This window comes from Phaenicophaeus curvirostris, chromosome 14 (genome assembly GCF_032191515.1).
Source record: "Phaenicophaeus curvirostris isolate KB17595 chromosome 14, BPBGC_Pcur_1.0, whole genome shotgun sequence".
Lineage (NCBI taxonomy): Eukaryota > Metazoa > Chordata > Aves > Cuculiformes > Cuculidae > Phaenicophaeus > Phaenicophaeus curvirostris.
The window spans coordinates 10143906-10164998 of record NC_091405.1 but is presented as its reverse complement, the minus strand read 5'-3'; the positions used below and the strand labels follow the sequence as shown (position 1 = coordinate 10164998).

The 21093-nt window shown below is 35.6% G+C and overlaps 1 protein-coding gene across 2 annotated transcripts in view; it reads left to right on the top strand.

The window, feature by feature from the left end:
- Positions 1-21093, top strand: part of CDH13 (cadherin 13) — a 447506-nt gene that overhangs the window by 290144 nt on the left and 136269 nt on the right. For both annotated transcript variants that reach the window (XM_069868789.1, XM_069868788.1), the window contains exon 7: positions 14874-15052. In XM_069868789.1, coding sequence (XP_069724890.1) covers positions 14874-15052 — 179 coding nt within the window. The remainder of the gene's footprint in view (positions 1-14873; positions 15053-21093) is intronic.

Sequence of the window (21093 nt, the reverse complement as noted above, 5' to 3'; positions counted from 1 at the left end):
GAAATGAAATCATGTCAAAGAAAAACACGCAGGCAGTTATAATAGCACATACAGTAAAATATATCTCTTTGTTTCAGAGAAGTGTATTTAAATAGATTCCAGTTTTAAGAATGTATGTACTGTCAGTTCTTAAAGCATTCGTTTGCTTTTATGAGCCTGTAATGCTCCTATATTGACGCTATTCATAGTGTCATTCCAATATTGAGAAGTCAAAACTTGCAAGAAATTACCATATATCCAGTATCACAGTGTCTTCACATGCTGTAACTAGGACAGAAGATAAAACGAAAGTACGTTATAAAGTTTTCCTGGAAAACTGAAAGTCATCATTAATACTCTGTTTCTATATAAATGCCTTAGATTGGTTAACCAGTTTTGAATAAATCTTTTATAAAGGTTTAATTGAGGGTCACTAGGTTGATTTTAATTACGGCTTATAAATAGTATACCATGTTTAATTTATAATCTAATTTGTAGGTACGTACAGAGATCTCACTGCTTTAGAAACACACACACAAGTAGTAATTGAAAAAATTTCTTAACAGCTTTTGGCTAATTGCTTTCCAGCTACTGTCCACTGGTGCAGCTTTGTAACATTTCCATTCAAATCCCAATTAAGTGATGTCTTCATGATGTCCTACATGGAACAGCCCAGGCATTTTTGCTCAGTGCCCAGACCTTGGCATTGCAGTGAATAATGCACTAGTGTAAAAAGAAGATATTTGAAACAAACTCTGAGTACATTCACTTATATTGAATTATTCATAATATAACTTTTTTCCTGTACATTGAAACATTATTGTTTTGAAGCAGCAGGAAGGGTCTATGTGTGGAGGTCAAGTAGTATACACAGAAGATTCCATAACTAATTAGCCAACAGAACATTTATCAATTGATTTCCTGCATGCAAATATGATAAAACCCCTCACAAATAAGTGTAACTATGTTGTTTTCCAAGCGGGTTGCAGCTGAATGATATTATGAACTACTGCTAAAAGTACTATATTGGAATAAAACCTTCAGTGGTGCTTTTCTGCAGCTCTTCCTTCCTACTAATTTTGCAAATGAGAGAACTGATTTATGGGTGAAGTCTAAGCAGAGAATGGCAGTGCTTTTCATTTTAGTTACAGAACCCAGGTGTGAATGTTGCTTCAAGCAAAACTATCTTGTTTCCTGCTGCAGCCCCACCACCAAACTGCCAGCTGAGGGTTGAGGAGGAAAGGCAATTTTGACTCAGACTGCATTTCAGGCACTAGAGTAAACCTAACAGGATATGGGCAACTTTGTTTTTCAGCTAGCAACAACTTTATGATATCTTTGAATGCAAAATGTCACTGTAAATCATAGAAATGCTCTAGTATTATCGCTTGCCATCAAAATAACCATTTTGTAATTGTAATTTTTCCATGAATAAAAGCAGCTTTCTTCATGAATTGAAAGTCTGAAGGACACTTAATTATTGAGAAAGCTGGATCTAAGTGGAAGGCGGTCTACAATGTGGTTTGCATAGAACCTGTTTCTGGGAGACTCCACTTTCACTGGAGGAATTTCATCAACTCCCGTTTTATTTTTTGCTGTTGCATTTGATTCCAGAAAACAAATTATTGGCTAGTAGACTACAACATTTCATGGTGCATGATACTGAAAGTGGCATGCTATGAAGGCAGTAATGTAATGCACAATTTGTTTATTTGTCAAATACAGAAACTATATGGAACATTAAAGGAGTTTTTCACTGTGGGATTTTTTAACAAGTGACCAAAATAAGTCTAGGAATTTCGAGTGAAACTTAGTCTCAAACAATCATCAGTTCAAGGACAGAAAGTTACCTTGGTATTTAATGTAGAGAAACAAATGTTTCTCTACAAAGTTTTAATATGTGTTATCAAATATATTCTACGTGGGATATTTATGTATCTTTTAATATAGATGGAGTTTTGTTAACCAGGAAATGTCTGAAGAATTCAAAAAATAAACACAGAAGAAATCATGTATCTAATTTCTTTAAAGCTTAATTAATTTGAGAACTTTATGCTCTTACTCCTGCGTTTCTCACAGTGCTATTAGCACTTGCTTTTCTGTGCTTTTGACAACATAACTATACTGTGATGTATTTCCCCATTTATTTACTTTAGGAAATTAACCATTTGGTTTAATTCTTTGTTGCACTGTGCCAACAGACATATTCAGTGCAAAGATTATTACCAAATCTGGTTGTTATGGGCATAGAAAATTCAATATGCTTAACAGAATTCTGCTAGGATTAGTATCAATGGGTTCTTTCATAAGCAGAATGCAATTGAATGAAATTGCAAACTGTTCTCTCTTTCAAGTGGTTCATTTGAATAAAAAGCTAAGGGAATTCCCTGAATAAAAGAGTTTGCAGCTATCTAATGAACATTTCTGGTAATGTAACAAAAATATAGAATGACTTTTTTTGACATTGGTGCATTACACTGGAGTGCATATCTCCTCTTAGACTTTGAAGATTTGTCATGAATGTAAGATTTAAGCTACAATTTTTCAAATTTGGCATGTAATCCATAGAAATCCATGAATCCATAGAAATCATTATGGCTCACTTATAACTGTCATAGGTTTTTTCTGTAGATAAACAGGCATAATTAAATACCTCAATGCAGACAAGTTTGGCAGTTTTTTAACTATTTTTATTTAGCAGGTGTTAAGTTTGAGGGATACAGGTTCTGCCCAATGTCAAGGAATTTACAATATAACTGTAGTAGGGATTCTGTGGTCTTCTTCCACTGAGTTTATATAAATAACATACGTAAGATGATCTCATCCAAATCTGAGGAGTATGTCAGGAAAAGATATTATCAGACATCTCAGAGACAAAAACTATGACTCAGTAATGATAATGACCTTGTCTTTGTTGACTAGCATAGAGATTTACAGCTTACATCTGTAGAAAGTAGGATTTAATATAAATTAGTGAGAAAAGAGTAAATCACAGAAGCACAAGGGGTATGAAGTAAAATGTTTGTCGTTGGATTTTTGTAATTGAAGTTTTGCATGGAAGAAATTCACTCAGACTCTTAGTGATTGTGTCATGAAGGTTGATATCTTTTGAAATTATCATTCTTCCACATACCTTGCACCAAGGCTCCCCTCAAAATTACGAAAGAATTGAGATGGAGGAGAAGATTTATGCATGTATTTGACAAATTGTGTTTACGGATTTCCTTTAAACTTGCTATGGACTATATTGCTATTGCCATTTTCACCACCAGGAATTATAAGGGCAAAAATCAACAGGGACGTCAAGACAAGGCAATTTCTATCTGTTCTCAAGTCCTATTTGCTGTGTTCCTACAGTTTAGGATGGAGTCAGGTGTGTATAGTACAATGCTAGAAGAAAATAGGAAAAAAGGAGTCAACACATGCAAAAAGACACATACAGCTTCATCTTCATCCATTTGCACTCTGAGCTGCCCCACATAAGAGCCAAATCCACACCAAAGACCACCTTGTCAAGTTTGTATGAAGTTCTCTGTGAGCTGAGGAGCTCAGCTTCAAAAACAGAGAGTAATGAAAGTCATAGCATAAGAGCAGCTTATCAGCACTCTTCAGATATGCTTTATAGCTCCTGGACTTCATTTAGATCCCTGTCAGCCAGCAGGAGAGTGAAGCAACGAACCCATTTTAGTCCCCACCTAGCCAAGATATGATGGAGAGATATTAGGGGAAAAGGACTCAGTGAATTAGGGAGTTTTAGTAGTTGAATTTACTTCACTGAAAACCATGTGAACTACTTGAATTTTAAGTGCATTCAAGATGAAGGCTGCGTGCTTGGTGGAAAGGTAAAAGTGTGTTACCATTTAGTATCTTTTTCTGGACCTTGTTTCTTGACACAATATAGCACTGACTGATGCTTGTTTGGGCGTAAGAAAGAATATGTGCATACGTATAAGTATATTTGAACAAACTTGTAGCTTAATGACTTTATATTTGCACACGGGTCCACAAATCTCTGTTTTCTAAGTATCCAACTGCTGACAGTGATATATCATTAGCTGTTCTGTGCTTAATTACTAATTCTACATTAAGGAGTTCCACAGTCAATATTTAGATGTTTTATGACATACAGAGCCTTTTCTTGCTCGTATTTTCTCTGCAGGGCATAATGTAGCCCTTTCAATACTAAATCAATTACACACAAAGTTAAAATAACTTGATTTGTTGCTGAAGGTCCTTTCCTTACATGATGCATCAATTCTCCAGGAGCAAGAACAGTGATGTCATGGCCTGTTGTTAATCCTTACAGACCTCTGCTTTTCAAGGGTCAGGTGTCAGTGCAGATTGTTAAGCTGCCCGGGCTAGAGATAAGGCAGCCTCTAATGCAATTCCTACAGGCTGTAGGCAGTCATGAAGTGGGAAAGAGAAAGTCTTTTGGAGTGTGTGATACTAGAACAAAAGTACAGAAGAACTATTTTATTCTAACCCTGTTTTCCACATCTGTAGTGATGGGCAGAATTAATAGGAGTGCTATCTCTTATTTTAAGTGCCTGAGAGTTTTGATATGTTTTCTTACTTAGATTTCCTTCAGAATTAATGACTTCTAAAGATGCTTCATCCCACCTTTCTTAAATATTTTATCTTAGAATGGGATGAACTGCATCCAGAATTGTCAGTCTCACTCCACAGTCTATTAAGCAACTTAAAAGACTATATATCTAAGCCTAAAATTATTATAATCACACTGTCGGATCCCAAACTTGCTGGATATAATGACTTAATTCTTGAAGGAATACTAAGGCCCCTACAAAAACCACATACTACACATTCCAAATTGTATTCTTACATAGGTGGATAGAGACTTTGAAACCTGTGATTTACAGGCTCTTTTCAAACGCCTGCTTTAAAATCATTAAGCATAATCTTTTAGTATCTGAATTATTTATTAAATTCAGTTATAAGTGGCTTTAAAAATTAATTTAACTGAAACCCAGGATTTTGTCTAGGGCTGTGGAGATTTCTATGTGCAGATATCTCAATCTCAAGACTGGGAAATGGCTAAATAGCATTCTATCTTCTGTTTTTCTGGAATGCTATTAGGGAACGAGTTGTTGCTACGGATTTGATTTAAAGACTGACCAATTCAAAGTGTAGGTTTACAGAATAACTGATTGCTGATATAAGACATACCTTACGAGCTGTAAGGATTTGTTAAATAATACTTTTGAGTCCTTACAATCAAATTTTGTAATTTTAACAGGAATTACTGCATCTTTGATATACTTTATGTAGAAAAATGCAATGGACTTAATGCAGTTCTCAGGATGGAAAACAGGGAGTAGTTGCCTAATTCATTTATTGGGTCTGGCAGTGAAGGAGTTCAGTATAAACTTTCATCTGGGCAGGATGAATTTTTAATAATTTTAACAGAGGAGACACAGGGACCAACAAAATAATTTACCCAGTAGTTCATCTGCGGGAGAGGGTTAAGAAAAATAAAACTCACCTAGAAAGACCCTGTATTAAGACAGAAATACTTATCCCTCAGATAAAACTTTCAGATGTTTAATAGATCAAATGACTAGGATTTGCCTATGAAATCGATAAAAAGATGAAATGATACGTTAGAATAAGTGTGCGCACTTGTTCCTACAGATGAAACAAGCAACTATGTAATATTGATCTCTCGTTATGAGGTCTGATTCTTCTTTCATTTGCATTACTTCTAGAATATTGAAGCACACTTGGCTTACGTGGATTAATTTTGGGTTGGTGTAGATGACAAGAATCACAGTGACGGTCATAGGTAACAAGGATGGGTGTTCCTATTACATCCCCATTTTGTGAGATGGGATTAGTACACAACCATTTAATAATAAAGAGGCAAAGAATAAAGATGAGGGCTTTTAAGTTGAATTGCTGATGAAGTATATGTTGGTGTATTATTGTTATCCTATATCCCTGTGAAAATAAAAGATACTTGTATAAGTTGCTGGTAGCAAGAAGGAAAATGATCTAATATAGAAGAGGAACAGAAAAGACATAGATCATCCTTTTGCTTTCCTCTTTCATTTAACATATACAGAAGTGAGAAATTAGGAAGATAAAATGGGAATAAAGGCAATGTAATGCTGTGTACATATAGTACAGACCTTCAAGGTCATTCCTGTATTTCATAGTCTCACCTAATATAAATCTTTTCTTTAGCAGTATTGGGCTGATTTAGATCAACAGAAATTCTGGCCCACTGTCTCGAAAATCTCTTTCCAATTAGGGAAGATTGAACTTGTGCTACAAGATCTTATTGAAATGTAATATTATTACTTTTTAATCAGGAAGGATGCCAGAGTATGTTACTTGGACACAGAAGAATAGTCTGAAGTGGTATCTGTGAAGTAATGACATTTTTTTGATTAAAGCCCATTGAGACAGAGGAGTATAATTGTTGCCTTTCTTATATTCTTAAGAAGCCAGTCAATTCCTTTACAAAAGTAGGCAATTTAAAAAAATGAGATCTTCTATCTATGAAGTGTGGCCATGATCAAGACTCTTGAAACCTGTGAAAATATTACTTTCTTAAAAAAATTCTCCATCTTGTTGTTGTTCCTGAATAAGTCCTAATGCAGAGAAAGTACACAGAGTATGTAGCTTGGGTTTCTAATGACCTGTTCCACACAGACTGTATTTTTACAGTGTTTTTCAAATATGGAAACTTACTGTCAAGACATTATGTTGCTTTTGTTTTCATTTTAAAATAATTTTTGTTGGAATGAGAGGGAAAAATATTCTTCATATTTCCTTTTAATTTTCAAAGTGTTATTAGATTTTAATGTACTTCTGATTTAAAATCTACATTTGACATTGATCTCTTTAATTTCCATGAATTTTATTTAACTGGTTTCACTCCTGCCTTGCAGATAGTCAAGCAAAAATAAAAGCAGTTCAAAGCATTACCTTGATTCTTTTTCAGCTAAGCTGTGTCCTCAGTCCAGGGTCTCTAGAGGCAGACCTGTTAAAACTGTGTCTTTCTACCAATCGACCCAAGTTTTCCTTCCAAAGGACACTGGTGCTGTGAAAGGGTCGTGCACTAGTATAAGGCTATAATATTGCCTGAATCCAAGAACTGATACATGCTGCTATTACTCAAAATTCAGAGGCTTTCATGGCTCAATGGGTAGCTGAATGTGAACTAGGATCCCAGTTATTAGACATGTCTTGTTTAACAAAGGCTAAGAGAAGAGTCTATGCTTGTTCTTGTTGTTTTTCCTGTAAATATTCAAAATACTAACTCTTCTTGGCAGAGCTGGATGAAGACAAGCTGCAAGTGGCTTTGCAGAGAAAGATGTCCAGTTCTGTCCCAGAAGTTTAGAATGCAAAATAATTTACAAACCCTTTTTACTAACCTAAATGAAGTCTCCAAAACATCTATTTTCTTTTCTTCATTCATCTTGATTAAGAATCTCTCCCTGTTTAGAGAATGAGAGAAACTGGATATTAACTTCTTTTTTTGGCAGAAAGTTAAATGTTTAATCTCATTTTATCTGGTTTATTTTCTGTCGTGATGTTTAGAGGAAGCTTTCTACCACATTTAAAAGGTAATTTCTCATGGGCATTTCTGGATATGAAATTTATATCAGGCTTTATATATTTCTATTACTTTAAAAATTGCTGTCTATTGCCAATTTGCATTACTCTTGCCAGAGCTATGCCACCCAGATAAACAGGAATTAGCAGAAGACTGAGAAACTATTAAAGAAAAGGTAGAGAAAAGCAAAAAGAAAACAGTTGAATTATAAAACAGAGATAAGTGCAGAGTATGTATTTTTAGTAAGCTCTCTGCTTTGCTGTTCTTGACTATAAAGTTTGCATCTGCATTTAAATAGCCTGTATATGTCTGAAATCAAATTTGAATGATTGCAGGCAATTCCAGTTTTACATGAGAACTGTGAAAACAGCATGGTGAGTCATGTGAGTTGTAAGCATCTCTGACAAAATGTTTCAGCTGTCAAGTAGTTCAGCTTGAATGAACAAGCCACTTTAGGAGAAGGATATTGAGTCAAAAACTTGAATCTGGTACTTTTATAAAAGGTGGGGAAAGAGCTCAGTGTCCCCCATCTCCACTGGTGCTGTGATGGTCTGGAGTTTGGCTGGCTGTTTTTACCATTGACCTGTCTCCTCTTAGGATTTGAGCTGGCTTTCTGGCAGGGGTTTGCCAAATGCACTTGCCGTGGTGATGTTACACAGAGATTGTGGAAATTCCTCTGTCTGAGGTTTTCAGAAAAGAAGCAAGTATTCTTTGATATCTTTTCAAGACTAGTCCTACATTGTTTTTAAAGGCATGAATTTAATGAAGTTTTAGTGTCTCATCTAGTCATTTCCTGGGATTTTTATGACTGACATCTAGAGCTAGCCAAGCTCTGGAGAGAATATGGGTCCTCCATGATTTCTGAGTGTGCCTACGGCTGAATCTCACTCTTTGTATATTGAATAGCTATTCTTTCACACATAAATCACTGTTCTGTCATATTTGCCTGCTGCGAGATGTTCAATGCATATCATCATTTACATTAAACCATTTACTTCAAGAGAATGTATTATATTACTTTATGAATTATGTTATCTGACATATAAGATTATGTTATGAGTTGGCAGTTAGAATATTAGAACAGCAGGAGTTTTTATAGCTCATGGTCATGATCCAAAAAGTAATTCATGCCTTCTCTTAATAGACTTCGCTGGCCAAAAGGGAAGTAGACATGAGACTGCACCATTTTACTACTGATCCAGAATTTAGGCAGAATCCTAGTTAAGAAAAAAAAATCTTTGGCAATTTGCTTAAAACTGCAGCGTGTTCACATATGGAAAGAGAACACAGTTTTTTCATCTATGGTTCTATTGTACTACTTCACTAAACTGGTAGTTCTCAGTCCACCTGAAGAGGCTGTAAGTGAGCAAATGTCAATTCCTCATGTCTGAGGAAGGAATTTTTGTTTCCAGAAGCTGTAACAATGATGTCAAGTAGAACTGGGGGAATGCAGAGTTTTATTAGGCATAATTTGGTGAGGAGCTTCTAACAGCAGCAGAGCAGTCAATATTCTTCTTTTCTCCAGTTTCCCTTGTTCTGGTTATCCGGAGATTTAGACTCATTTAAGAAAGGATAAACTTGGTTCAGGAGCATATCACAGTGCTTTCCTTTCTTTCTCAGGAATTCCATATGTTAAACTCTTATTTTTTTTTTTTAAATGTGAAAAGTTAATATTTTTTTTAAAAGTTCAGGAGTTTGACATGTGCTATAAAACAAAGGAGAACATTTCCACCAATCAGCCCTGTTCCTCTTACATAAAAGCCTTTAATAGCTATGTTGCTGCATATCAAAGTTTCAGTTGTTACATCTGTACCTGTATATGTTCTGATGAGGGGGAAGCTTAATAAGTAGTGCACTTGGCATAGAGAAAAAAACAGCCTAATGCTTTCATATGATGGATGGACTGCTTGGAAGTAGTTTTTATTTTTGAGTTTGAATATAGATGCATGATGAAAAGAAACTGGTGAACAAAAATGAGCCATATGAATAGGTCAAATTTTAGTACATGTTCATACCTGTCTGTTTGGCAATCTGTCCCACAAAACTTTTGAATTCCTCACTCAGTTTCCACTAACTTTCTTATAAGGATAAAGTTGTCTGAAGGAGTACCTTGAATTTGTGTATGTCTCATGAAGGAGGAGAAAAAGATCCTGTTAGTGGTTTTGCTAAGGGAATGACTGAATTTAGCTGCTCTAAGACATCATCTTATCCATCCAGGAGTTGAACCTTTGGATGTTACCAGATAGAAATGAAATTGCATTGATTTTAATCCACATAGAACTGCCTGTTTCATGTTATCTGGAGTTTATTTCATGCTATCTGTAGTACATCAGGCAAATGCAAAGACTAAATGGATTTTTTTTTTTTTTTTGTGAGGGAAGACTGCACAACGTCTGAAATCATTGATCACAAGTTTTGTATTTTGTACGACACAAGATCTGTGATGGGGATCTTAATATTGTGAAAAGATAAATAATGCTCTTTTTATTTGCTTCATAATTTCTTGTATCTACGTACAGTAGAACATAAGTTTCAGTACACATATGTTACCAACAAAATCTCATAACCTGGTATCTACTGGTAATATATGCATGATTTGGGAATCCTTTGTGGGGCTAAAAATTTTCAGTGTTTTCATGCAACAGTTTTGCCCTAAAGAAAGAAACATTCATAGCATTTAGAGACAAAGCACAATATACCAAAATAGCATCCATGTCATGAATCATCAACTAATGCAAACTAATTTACTGACATTTCATAAATCAGTGTCTTACCTGGAGCATCAGATACTCTTAACATCTTTTTCAGTCATGTAACTCTCCACCCTACAGTATGGCTAGGGACAGTATTGTACACAACTTGCTCTCAAAAAATGCCAGCAGCGAATAATTTATTCTACCGCAACAGCTGTGTTACTCATGAGAAAAAAGGTTAAACACTAGTATTGCTAAAGGCTGACCTGCCCATACATCTTTTCTGTTTTGTCCTAATATTCAACTGGGAATGTCCCATTGTTTCTTACTCAATTTATACACTTTCTGACTGCATTAACTCTCTGTATATAGTAGCAGTTCTTAATAGTTCTTAATTTTTACTTAACATCACTGAAATTTCTTTTGTGTGTCAGAACCTTGTTCAATATTCATTCCACAACTGAAAGTTCACTAGTGCATCTCACCACTCCTGCTGAGTGCAGTATGTTGGCATGCCCATTGTATTGATCAGTGATGCCATCTAAATTCTGTTTTAAAGAGGTATACGCTGTCCTGAATTTGCCAGACATCAAAATAGACAAGGTAATAGTCCTACAGGGTTGAAAATTACTGCCCTGTACAAACATAAGATATGCCAAAAGAATGAACTCATTAATTCTTGCTAAATATCTTCTCTATGAGCAAGTTCTTCAAGTTTTTAATAACATGCATAAGTTAATAATTGTAGTTGCAGTTCAAATGCACTTGACTGGAGCTATAACAGACCTTTCTTCTTATATTTGTTTTGCTTCCCTGGGGCTTGTAGTACAAAATGACAGTCAAACATGTAATTAGTCATGATGAGTATAGTAGTCAGAAGGCTATCCTCCTTTGCTCCATTTTTTGAAAGTTGGTATCTTTTTTTCCATAGCAAAAAATGCCATGGGCTCTAGAGTTATAGATAACCCTCTTAGTTTCTTCCTTTTTCATCCCACTCTTTATTCTTTGTTCTCTTTCTTAGATTAAAATAGCTTTATTTTTTTGGAAGTAAGACATTGTACAATTGATTGTTGTCAGTGTAAGGGTGTACATCTGAACTTGTGAAAAAGGCAGAAATAAAACTTGGTAATCCAGCCACCTTAATTAGGAAACTATATTCTTCCCTTTCTGTAGCACATGTGAAAAACATTTAACATCCTGAACTTGCAATGGAGACTCACAAACAGAGTGAATACAACATAAGAATGTTCTAGTACAAGTTTTTTGAGCACTGTAGCTCTCATGAAGTTAAAATTGTTGAGTCCTTAAACTGGTTGATATTTTAATGTTAGTATTCAAATTCAGAGTCGTCTTTTAAGGCTGGAGGCTGAAGACACTTCTATGTACTCAACCAAGCTAGAAACAGGCCCCACCTCTGCTACATACCTGTCCTTTTTTGTAAACTTGACAGCTGAATACAATAATTAAACAAGCAAATAAATAAATAAGAGGGATAGGGTGTTAGTACTAACCTTATCCATCAGCTGAAATGTTCTTGGTGTTTTCTTGGCATCTTGACAAAGTAAAAGTCATCCCCCCACCCCCCCAAAAAAAGGAAAAGGAAAAATAAAAAAAGGAAATAGAAATGTTGTTAAGAGATAAATAACAAAATGCCAAAGAACTTTCCCAAGGAAGCATCTGCTCCAATCATGACGAAATTATGCTAGCACTGTGTTTTATTTCTTAATGCCTAAGGGGAGGGTTTTGCCAATATTGCCAAGCCAACTTACAGGCCAAATGAGCAATCAACAGATTGATAGCTGCAGCCTCTGGAGCAACGTACTTGGCTAGTGGGATAGAAGTGTGATCAGTGAGGAACTCTGGGAGATGCAAGCAGAGGGCTTCAGTGATTATAGTAATTGTGAAACGGCCTAGAAAGTGTGACAAATAAGCCATGAATGTTGGAATAAACCAAGGCATAACCTTTACTGAAAGAGACTGCTTCAGTGAGTACCTGCACATCATCAAAAGAACTATAAAGTTGCTGATTTTGCAGACATTTCTTCCTCATCTTGATAAGTTAATATATATTGTTTAACATGATAATGTAGCAAGCTGTTGTTTTGTGGTTTTGAAAGCCAGCTGCATTTGATTGATGCCAGGAATGGAAGTATTTATAAAATGACACTGAATTAGAAGTAGTCAGTTTATGGGTCTGAGGAAATGAATATTTTATGAAGAATAAAACTTTATGTTGAAGGAGTAATACCGGGGGAGCATGCATCGTGAATTAAACTGATTTGGACGGGAGGTATCCTGCAGAGCCATTTTTTAAAAAAAAAAAAAAAATGTTTTGTTTTGTTTTTAGGAAACAGATCTCTATAAATGTCGTCTTTTATGCTGGTCCTATCCCAAATGTATGCTTATGCATGTTCTCTCTAAGAACACCTCAACTAGTCTAGCAAAGCTCTTCCCTGGAAATATAGCTATCACTTCTCCTAGAGGTTCCTGGAATATTTGCTCATGAGACTTTTTTGAACTTTTCCCATTTTTCCAGTTGGGTGCAAATGTTGAAAAACTGTTGAATAGTCAATATTTAGTTCTTCTACAACCCCTTGAGTTATTTCCATGGGATCATTTCAATAATAACCTTCAACTGGTTGTTGTCTATCACAAAAGGATGTCTGTGATCCTCCTCATCTTAAAGGCTCTTGTTTCTTGTGAAAATAAAATAACTTCTTTTAAACGTAAATGCCACTTTGATGGCATCTAGAAACCAATATCTCAAAACTTTTGACAGAAGCAACACAGAAACAAATGGATCTAATTCTCTCCAGCTTTCACTCTGGAGCTAACATCTCTATGCAAAATGAATGCAAAATTCTGCTCTTCTGAACTGCTGGAATCCCTTATCTCTATGTGCCAGAGGAATGATTGCACAAAACAAGATAATGTCCAATGAGTTGAAAGGTTAAAGAGCTGCAGCTGGCAAATCAGAACCAGATTCAGCCATTGATTTAAGCCAGTTTTATACCAGCGTAATAAGAGATTTGGTGATTTAAAACAGGTCTTGAAATCTGAAAATGTCTTCCACATTCATAGCATCAGAAATATTTCAGTAGGAATGTCTAGAACAATTGTATAAATAGGAATTTTACCTGAGTATATCTTCTAATCAGTTACTAAAACTCTGCTGGGCACCATTTTCTGTTATATATTACTAACATTAACAGCTCTATAATCACTTAAAATATAGTCAAATGTAATGGTGTATAGCATCTTACTATATTGCATTTTTCAGGAAAGTTATGTACCAAACCCCAGTGAATTTTACTTGTATTTGGGCACTCTTTGAGATTCTTTGAAGATTTGTTCTAATTTTTACTTGTTTCACTGAAATCTTGTGACTTAGGAGATCCTCATGAAACATATTATCTAATATGAATATAAATAATCTTTTCAAAGTGTGTTAAATAGCTAAAAGGTACCAGTGTTGTACTTGTGAAAAGAAGGTGAATCTTCATTCTTCAAAACAGAAAGCAGCTCTTTTTGCCTCTGAAGAAGGCTCAAATAACATAGGTGAAAATATCAGGGCTAGGATCATCTTGTAATATTGGAAAACATGCCGTGGTATCCAGTGGTAAGCTTCTTTTTGAGCTGTCTGACCTTTAATCACTGGTGAATAAAACCAACATGCTGTCAGATCTCTGTTATTTTTCTCGAGGGGACAACTCTGCCTGAAGTAGCAACGAAGCAAAACCTTTGAGAGCTGGTATTCAAGGTCACTGCAACAGGCAATACTTTGTACTCTGGGAAGTACAGCAAAAAAAAAGGAAAGGAACTTATCTAAACAAGCTACTTCCGTTTGCTTAACAGTGAAGCAGGCAGTTATTACGTCAGGCTATAAACGAAGCTAGGTTTGCTTTTACTTTTATCACAATATTTCATATTTATTTGAGTTTTAAGTGATCTGTGTTTCAAGACCTTCACAAAGAATATAAATTCGCTATCATTGTACATGAATGTCATATATTTCTGTTCTTTGGGCTCTTCCAATGTAGTGACCGAGGCTTTGTCTTTACAAGAAGGTTTTAATCGCATATTTGACCACAAAAGGCTATGTGGATACTGAGAACAGAACATATGGTCTTACAGACTTGCTAAGAAAGAAAAATGTATTTGAAATGTTTTTCTTCATTATATTTTAAAATAATGCTTGCTCACAGATAGCCTATGGGGGGAAAGAAAAGCTTAGCCCCCACAAAAGAATTACTGTCTAACACAGAATTGTAAATAACTTCAACATTGTGGTTCACAGATAACATGGCTTCAATGCTAATCTGTGAAAATTTAAATTATATAGTTGACGGAATTTGTTTTACTTGGAATTTTTAGGTGGAAGAATGAATACCTTCCCAGAGTCCTTATTTTTATAAAGTTTGCTAATGCTGCAAACCAGAAACACAAGTGGTCTGTTTTTAGCTCAGTGGCAAGTAAAAATAATACAGGCTAAATACCAAGTGAAACTGCTAGTGGTCTTGATGAGATAATTACACCCACCTGGTTCTCACAGGTGAAGGCAGTATAACTTTACCTGTTCTTGCTAACTCCATTTTCTTGTCGGTCCACCTTTCTTTTAGGAACAACTGTGATGCGTATGACAGCATTTGATGCCGATGACTCTAGCACAGACAATGCTCTCCTGCGGTATAACATCCTCAAACAGACACCTACTAAACCATCTCCAAATATGTTCTATATTGACCCAGAAAAGGGAGATATTGTTACAGTGGTGTCACCTGTACTGTTAGACCGTGAGGTAAGTGAATATTTTCATATTGCAAGTCTGATATTTTAATGTTTGTGCCTATAATTTTCTCCTGTAATGTGAAAAGAGTTTCAGAGCATTTCAAGGATGTGAATTCAGATGCTCAGTTTTGTGGAGTCTGTTAAGAGTTCCATCTGTGTTTTATTAGATCTTAAGAAGTTTTATGCTTTGATCAGTATTTGTAAATCTAGCCGTTTGTAATTTCTTGGTAAGCGTTAAATGGTGTAAGCAAAGATTTTGGGAATAAATGGAATTCAACTTGGAGTTAACAACTAATGTTTTGGAAGTAAAAATAGAACAAACCTAATTCTGCATATAGGCTGCTATGAGATTGTTACAGTTTGGTGCATTAAATCCTGTTCTGGAATTTTCTGAGTGGATCTAATGAACTTCCTAACTTGGTATCCCATAAATAAAAAATGAAAATACAGAAAAGGAATAGTAAAGGGGCAAGTAACCTGCATATGATTTTAAGGTGAATTACCATAGTACCAAAATCTCTTTGTTATAGATCATTAGCATGAGATCATAAAGCGATAGCAATGAAAGCTTAGCCATGATTATAATGGTCAGAAGATAATAAATAAGAGCCAATCTATTAAGACAATGCTTTAATTATCAGAATATGTGAGATCTGGGCATCTATACAGTGTTTACCTAAGCGGTTACTCTATGAATTACCATTTCCTTTGTTTACATAGCCCTGTGCACCTTGGAGATCACAATATTCTTTTCTTACAGGCTATTTCAGGTATGTGTTGATTTATTGAACTTGTTTTCTAAGCTTTTTAGATTCAGGACTGTCCAATATTCTGAGTACTCAGGATGTTATTTCTCAATTCAACCAGATGAAAATGATGCCCGTACCGCTTCATGCTTTAGCTGAGTAGTTTTTCTGCAGACTTTTCCAACAGCAGATATTTAATGGGTAGACCCTACATGTCTTCCAGACACACAGAGCAGTAAAATGGAAGTCTGAACCTATGGCTCTGTCTTTTAAGCTTAGAGAGATTCCAATTCTTTCATACTTGTGTGACAGGCTACAGGATCATGGCCAAGTTAAGGTTGACATAATCACTACCTTTTTTCCCTTAAATTTCCCTTCTAAATTCATTTTTTTCAGTTCAAAAGCTTTATACTGTTTTCTAAAGTCAATTTAGGTAATTTTATTCCTAATAGATATCCATTCCTCAGATTAAACCAATTTACTCAAAATTAGAAAATCAATGGAAGGGAATGAACATGCCTGCTTTTCCCAGTATCTTCCAAAGGTCGGTAGTGATTCATGAAATAATGATACTGCCTCCATACAAGAAGCCTGGCCTCAATCGAAAAGGTATTACAGCTGGGTAGTATGTCCTGAAAGCAACATCTGAATTCCTCATGATTTTTAATAATAGTCAATTCAATACCTGTACTTTGAAGGTGATATGGCAAGCTCCATTCTTGTTGAAACTGCTAAGTAATTTTTGTTGTTGCTGCAAATGCTGTATGTTTTATGAGCCAAAATGTAGGGCTGTGTAAAATTTTAACACTAAACCTGAACATTATCAGAAGTTGAAGTCCAGTCTAATATTGTCTTCTCAGGTCAAAGGCTTGGGAGAAAGTATTGCTTTCTGTTTTTCACAAGATGCTTTGTGTTGTGCTCAGCCATTTTTCTGGATTCAGCCTGTTCGCCTTCCTGCTTATGTATGTCTTGCATCGAAAATGGTAGTCATGCCTCCTTTTTTATTTATAATTAGCCATTCATGGTCAAAGAGGTATAACTTCTATTTTTAACTGTAGCAGCAGCTTTTAGGGCCATCAGCCTAATGATCCTATTGTGAACAGTTCTGGGTACCAACATAAACTCTATAAATAGCTGTTATGTATTTCTATGTGGCTCATGAAATTGTATTATTATAAAAGAACTGTCTGCCTCAGGTAGAGATCAGAGTAACATCTGGAGGGGGAAATGTCTGTAGCTACTGCTTAGGGAATAAGGTATCTGCATATCACCAGGCTTGAAGAAGTGCTTTTCAGGATACTAGGAAGCTGGTGGGCAGGAACATTTGCCACTCACCTGTAGGATATCAGCTAATCTTGGTGTATTATTGTATTTTCTCTGGTGAACCTGTGTGAATCTTAAATGTTTTGACTATCATAATCTTTGATGACGTGTGCTGTAGAAACATGGGACAAAGAAACAATCTTACCCTTGAAAGCCATGCTAGTAAGTGTGCATCATCAGAGGACAAAAATTGTAGATAGGGGCATTGAATTATGGTTGGAGAAAGACTGTATGAAACAGTATTTGTGAGTGGGAGAGCAATGCTTTTAGCTCGTCAGTTCTTTTATTGATATCCCAGTAGAAAGTGTATTATATGAGATCTGCACAGGAAACAGCAAACTTTTTGTTAATATTTTCTGTTGCTTGGAAAAGAGAATGGATGTTGGAAAGCTGAGCTGATCCATTTAGATGACTGGGATTTGAGTCATCAGTATTTGCAGTTAACTGGATGTAGATCATGTGAAGGTATCCTTGGTATTTATATGGGGAGGGCAGGAAGGTGAGGGAAAGGTGCATTTCTGCTGGGGAATTCCACAGCTCCAGGAACCACAAAAATTGGTCTTAGTGGATCTGTTTATTCATGACTGCCAATTTAAATCAGAGGCTTCTCCTAGATTTTACTTAGAATTTAAATTAGGTCAATTACTTGTGATTTTTCTGTCTTTTGCTAGCTCTATTTATTTTCTACTTGAATCTTAAAAATGAGTACAAGTCAAAAGTGGATTATCCTTGGTTGTTCCCTATACTTGTACTGTTTAAAACTCCATTAGTCCTAGATATGTATCAAGAAACTGAATTAAAGTGAAAACTTCCCTAGGATGGATACGGAATAGGGAGAAAACTGTTTCTCATTAATCATATATACATGCACCAGAGGTTGATATAAACTATGTTAGAACATATTAAAGCACTGATTAAAATTACTTAGGTTTTCTATCTCTTTTAGCAAGTTTTAGCTTGGATCTTGATGCTTTTGTTTAACTTTGCATTTCATGTAAGACCCATTAACAGAATACAACCTATTTTGTGTTTGGTTGCTTATTTAATTTTAAGTATCACTTCTTTTGTGTTTCTGTATCTGAGGGAACAGGAGACTGGGAGTATTGCCCAGCAGGAGGTACTGAGATGCAGAGATACAAGGCATCTGGCAGGTTTTGCACGTAGTGTATTATCTTCATTATTTTTCCATGTTTCAACATTTTCAGAAAATTTACTTCAGCATAGCCTCAGAAATTCTTGCTTCAGTGCAAAGAATCAAAATACAGGTATTTACCCTAAAGCAAAATAAATTTTGGCCACCTAGAGACCTCAGGTTTTATAATCTGTTCGATATGGGAGAATCTTCGTATGCATAAGTAAACATTTGGTTAATAATAATTTTAAGGAGATTAAAATTAAATAAAACATTTTTATGATAATACTTTAGAATTAAAAGTTTATTCTAAGCAGATACTTGTAAAATAAGACAAAATTTAAAAGAAAGGGAAAAAGCAGGAATTAACTTGCAGCTGGTGAACCTCAACTGTGCATCTGCTTGGTCTTTCAGTTACTCAGAATCAACACAAAATGAAGACAATTTTGTTAAATTACTATAGGCTTTCAAAATTTCTTTTTCTGTGACCAGCATTTATTAGGTGTTTCACTTAACTGAGAGTATGGAGATGGGAACACTCCCTTGTATATTAACTGATGTTTTCTTCAAAGGCTCTTCCAAAGCCTTTCTGTGTATAAGGCAGCAGAAAGAAAATGTAGTGTGAAAGGCATCACTCTCTTTAGTATTGGTTTCTTTCTTGCTCTGGCTAGAAAGAGCAAAGTTGTCTTAGGTCTTTTCTTTGAGTTGCTTGTCCATTTTTTAGAGTCCAAACACTTTATTATTTTAACTTTGGTAGTAATTGAATGGGTGTTTGAACAAATGGGGGGCAGCACGTGCTTTGGGGCTATTTCCATACCATAGTATCACCTACAAAAGCCTTTAGAAAAATAGTCATTCTCTCCAGTATGCAGAAAAATGTGTCTGTAAGAATACCACAGTTCACATTCAGCAAGCTGTTGAGTGTTTTGATTTCAGATGACATCTGCTGAGGGAAGCAGAGGGCTTCATGCCTCCAAGGAAAGACTTGGCGCCATGCAGGATTTGTATGGCTTGAATCTACCTGAGTATTTTTATTTATAAATTTTTCAGATTCAGAATTGTTTCCAAAAGTGCATGATCCTCAGGGTTTGCAGTAAAACTCAGATAGTTTCTCAAATAACATCCATTTTCATTTTCAGAAGGCAGTTAAGGACATATTTTTGAAGATTAATGTGCTTTTTTTCTTGAGGGAGTTAGGCATCCTTGAATGTGTCAGCAATAAAGATTGAAGAGTGTTAGGAGGCAAATTATACCTCCAGTTATCCATTTGAGAATAAGTTTTGATTCATAAATTCAGAGGAGAAAGATGCCCTCTATCAAAGTGTATGGTCTAAATGACCTAAAATAGAGCACAACAGGGCAGGGAGGTGGGGAGAAAGAAAGGGAACAAGAATCAAAAAGGGAAAGAAACCTTGAGGAAATGTCCTGAGTTGTATATTTCAGGGATGGAAAGTCCACTTCAAAGTGATACTTCCCAGCAGTGAAAAAAAATAATGCTTCTCATGTATAGGAGAAAACTCTCATACAGTCAACTCTTAAATTTCCTTTATGGGTCAGTAATCAGTTTTTTTGCTTACTCACAATGCTGTTTTGCCAGTGTTACAGACCCCTCTGCTCTGCAGGAAAGTAGCTGTACAATATTTATGAATTTTATATGATTAAAGTACTATAAGAAAACTGTCACTGCTTAAGTGAAATATCTACCTTACCTCTCACAGTTTGAGGATGAATATGCTTTTGCTTTTAATAGGAACTGCTGTGCTTAATTTGAATTTAAGTCAACAAATAGTTTGAGATACCTGCAAGATGCCAGACTATACGCTCTCACATTTGTTGTTTAAACACCTCTTCTCAAGAAAGGCAATTTAAGTACTCTAATTCTGAGAAACTCTAGGCTAGAGTCAGTTAAATGAATGTTGTCCAGTGAGACTGACACCTAGTGTGCCTGTGTAAGCCCCAACGCTATTTCAGTAGGCAAGTGTTATGTTCTGTAGCTGTTTGAGCCAATCTTGGTGCATCAATCTACTATTATTTGCATCATATATATTTTCCCCTCTCTTTATTGCTTGGAAACATGGAGCCGAAATCCATAGGCCACAAACAATGAAAAATCTGGAGTTACATTACCCCATCCTGCTCATGTTTCTGTGAATTGCTTGTAATAATGTAATAGCTGGCTGAGCCTCCTGCTTAACTGGACCGCTCCAAGCTTTAAACAACTGCAACAAAAAGCAGTGGATAACAACTAGCAAATGCCCATTCCTATCCATACATTGATGAATGACTGTGTAGTGGCTGGCAATTTTTCAAGTCAACAGCAGCCCACTGATACATAGTCACCAATACACTGCTTGCGTGAAGCAATGAATGCTTGCATAAATGTTCTTCGCAGTATTCAGCTGGTTCTGCTGTGATAAGTAAATCACAGCATTCTTGTTGATGGGGCTCAAGTTCTCTGAAGGGATAGCAGAAGGAAATAGAAAAAGCGTGTCCACTTTTGCGCATGGACACTACTCTCTTTATCCATATTTTCCATTTTGGAGATATGTGTCTTAGGCAGTCAATATACTTATTACTTACTCGATCTAAATGCAAATGCTGAACCAACAGTGCACTCTCATTTTTAATGAAAAGATATTAATCTTTTCAGAAAATGCATTCCACATTTGATCTTCATATTAACCTCTAAAATATTCATATTTACAGTGATTGTGGGAAAACGTATACCTTGGAGCATATCAGCTCTGAGCTGAAATAATTGTATCATTTTGTCTTGTCTTCTCTGACAGAATTCCCACTTGCACACTTTTAACCTGTTTTGCAATATAGTAAATTCCATAGCTGGACCTC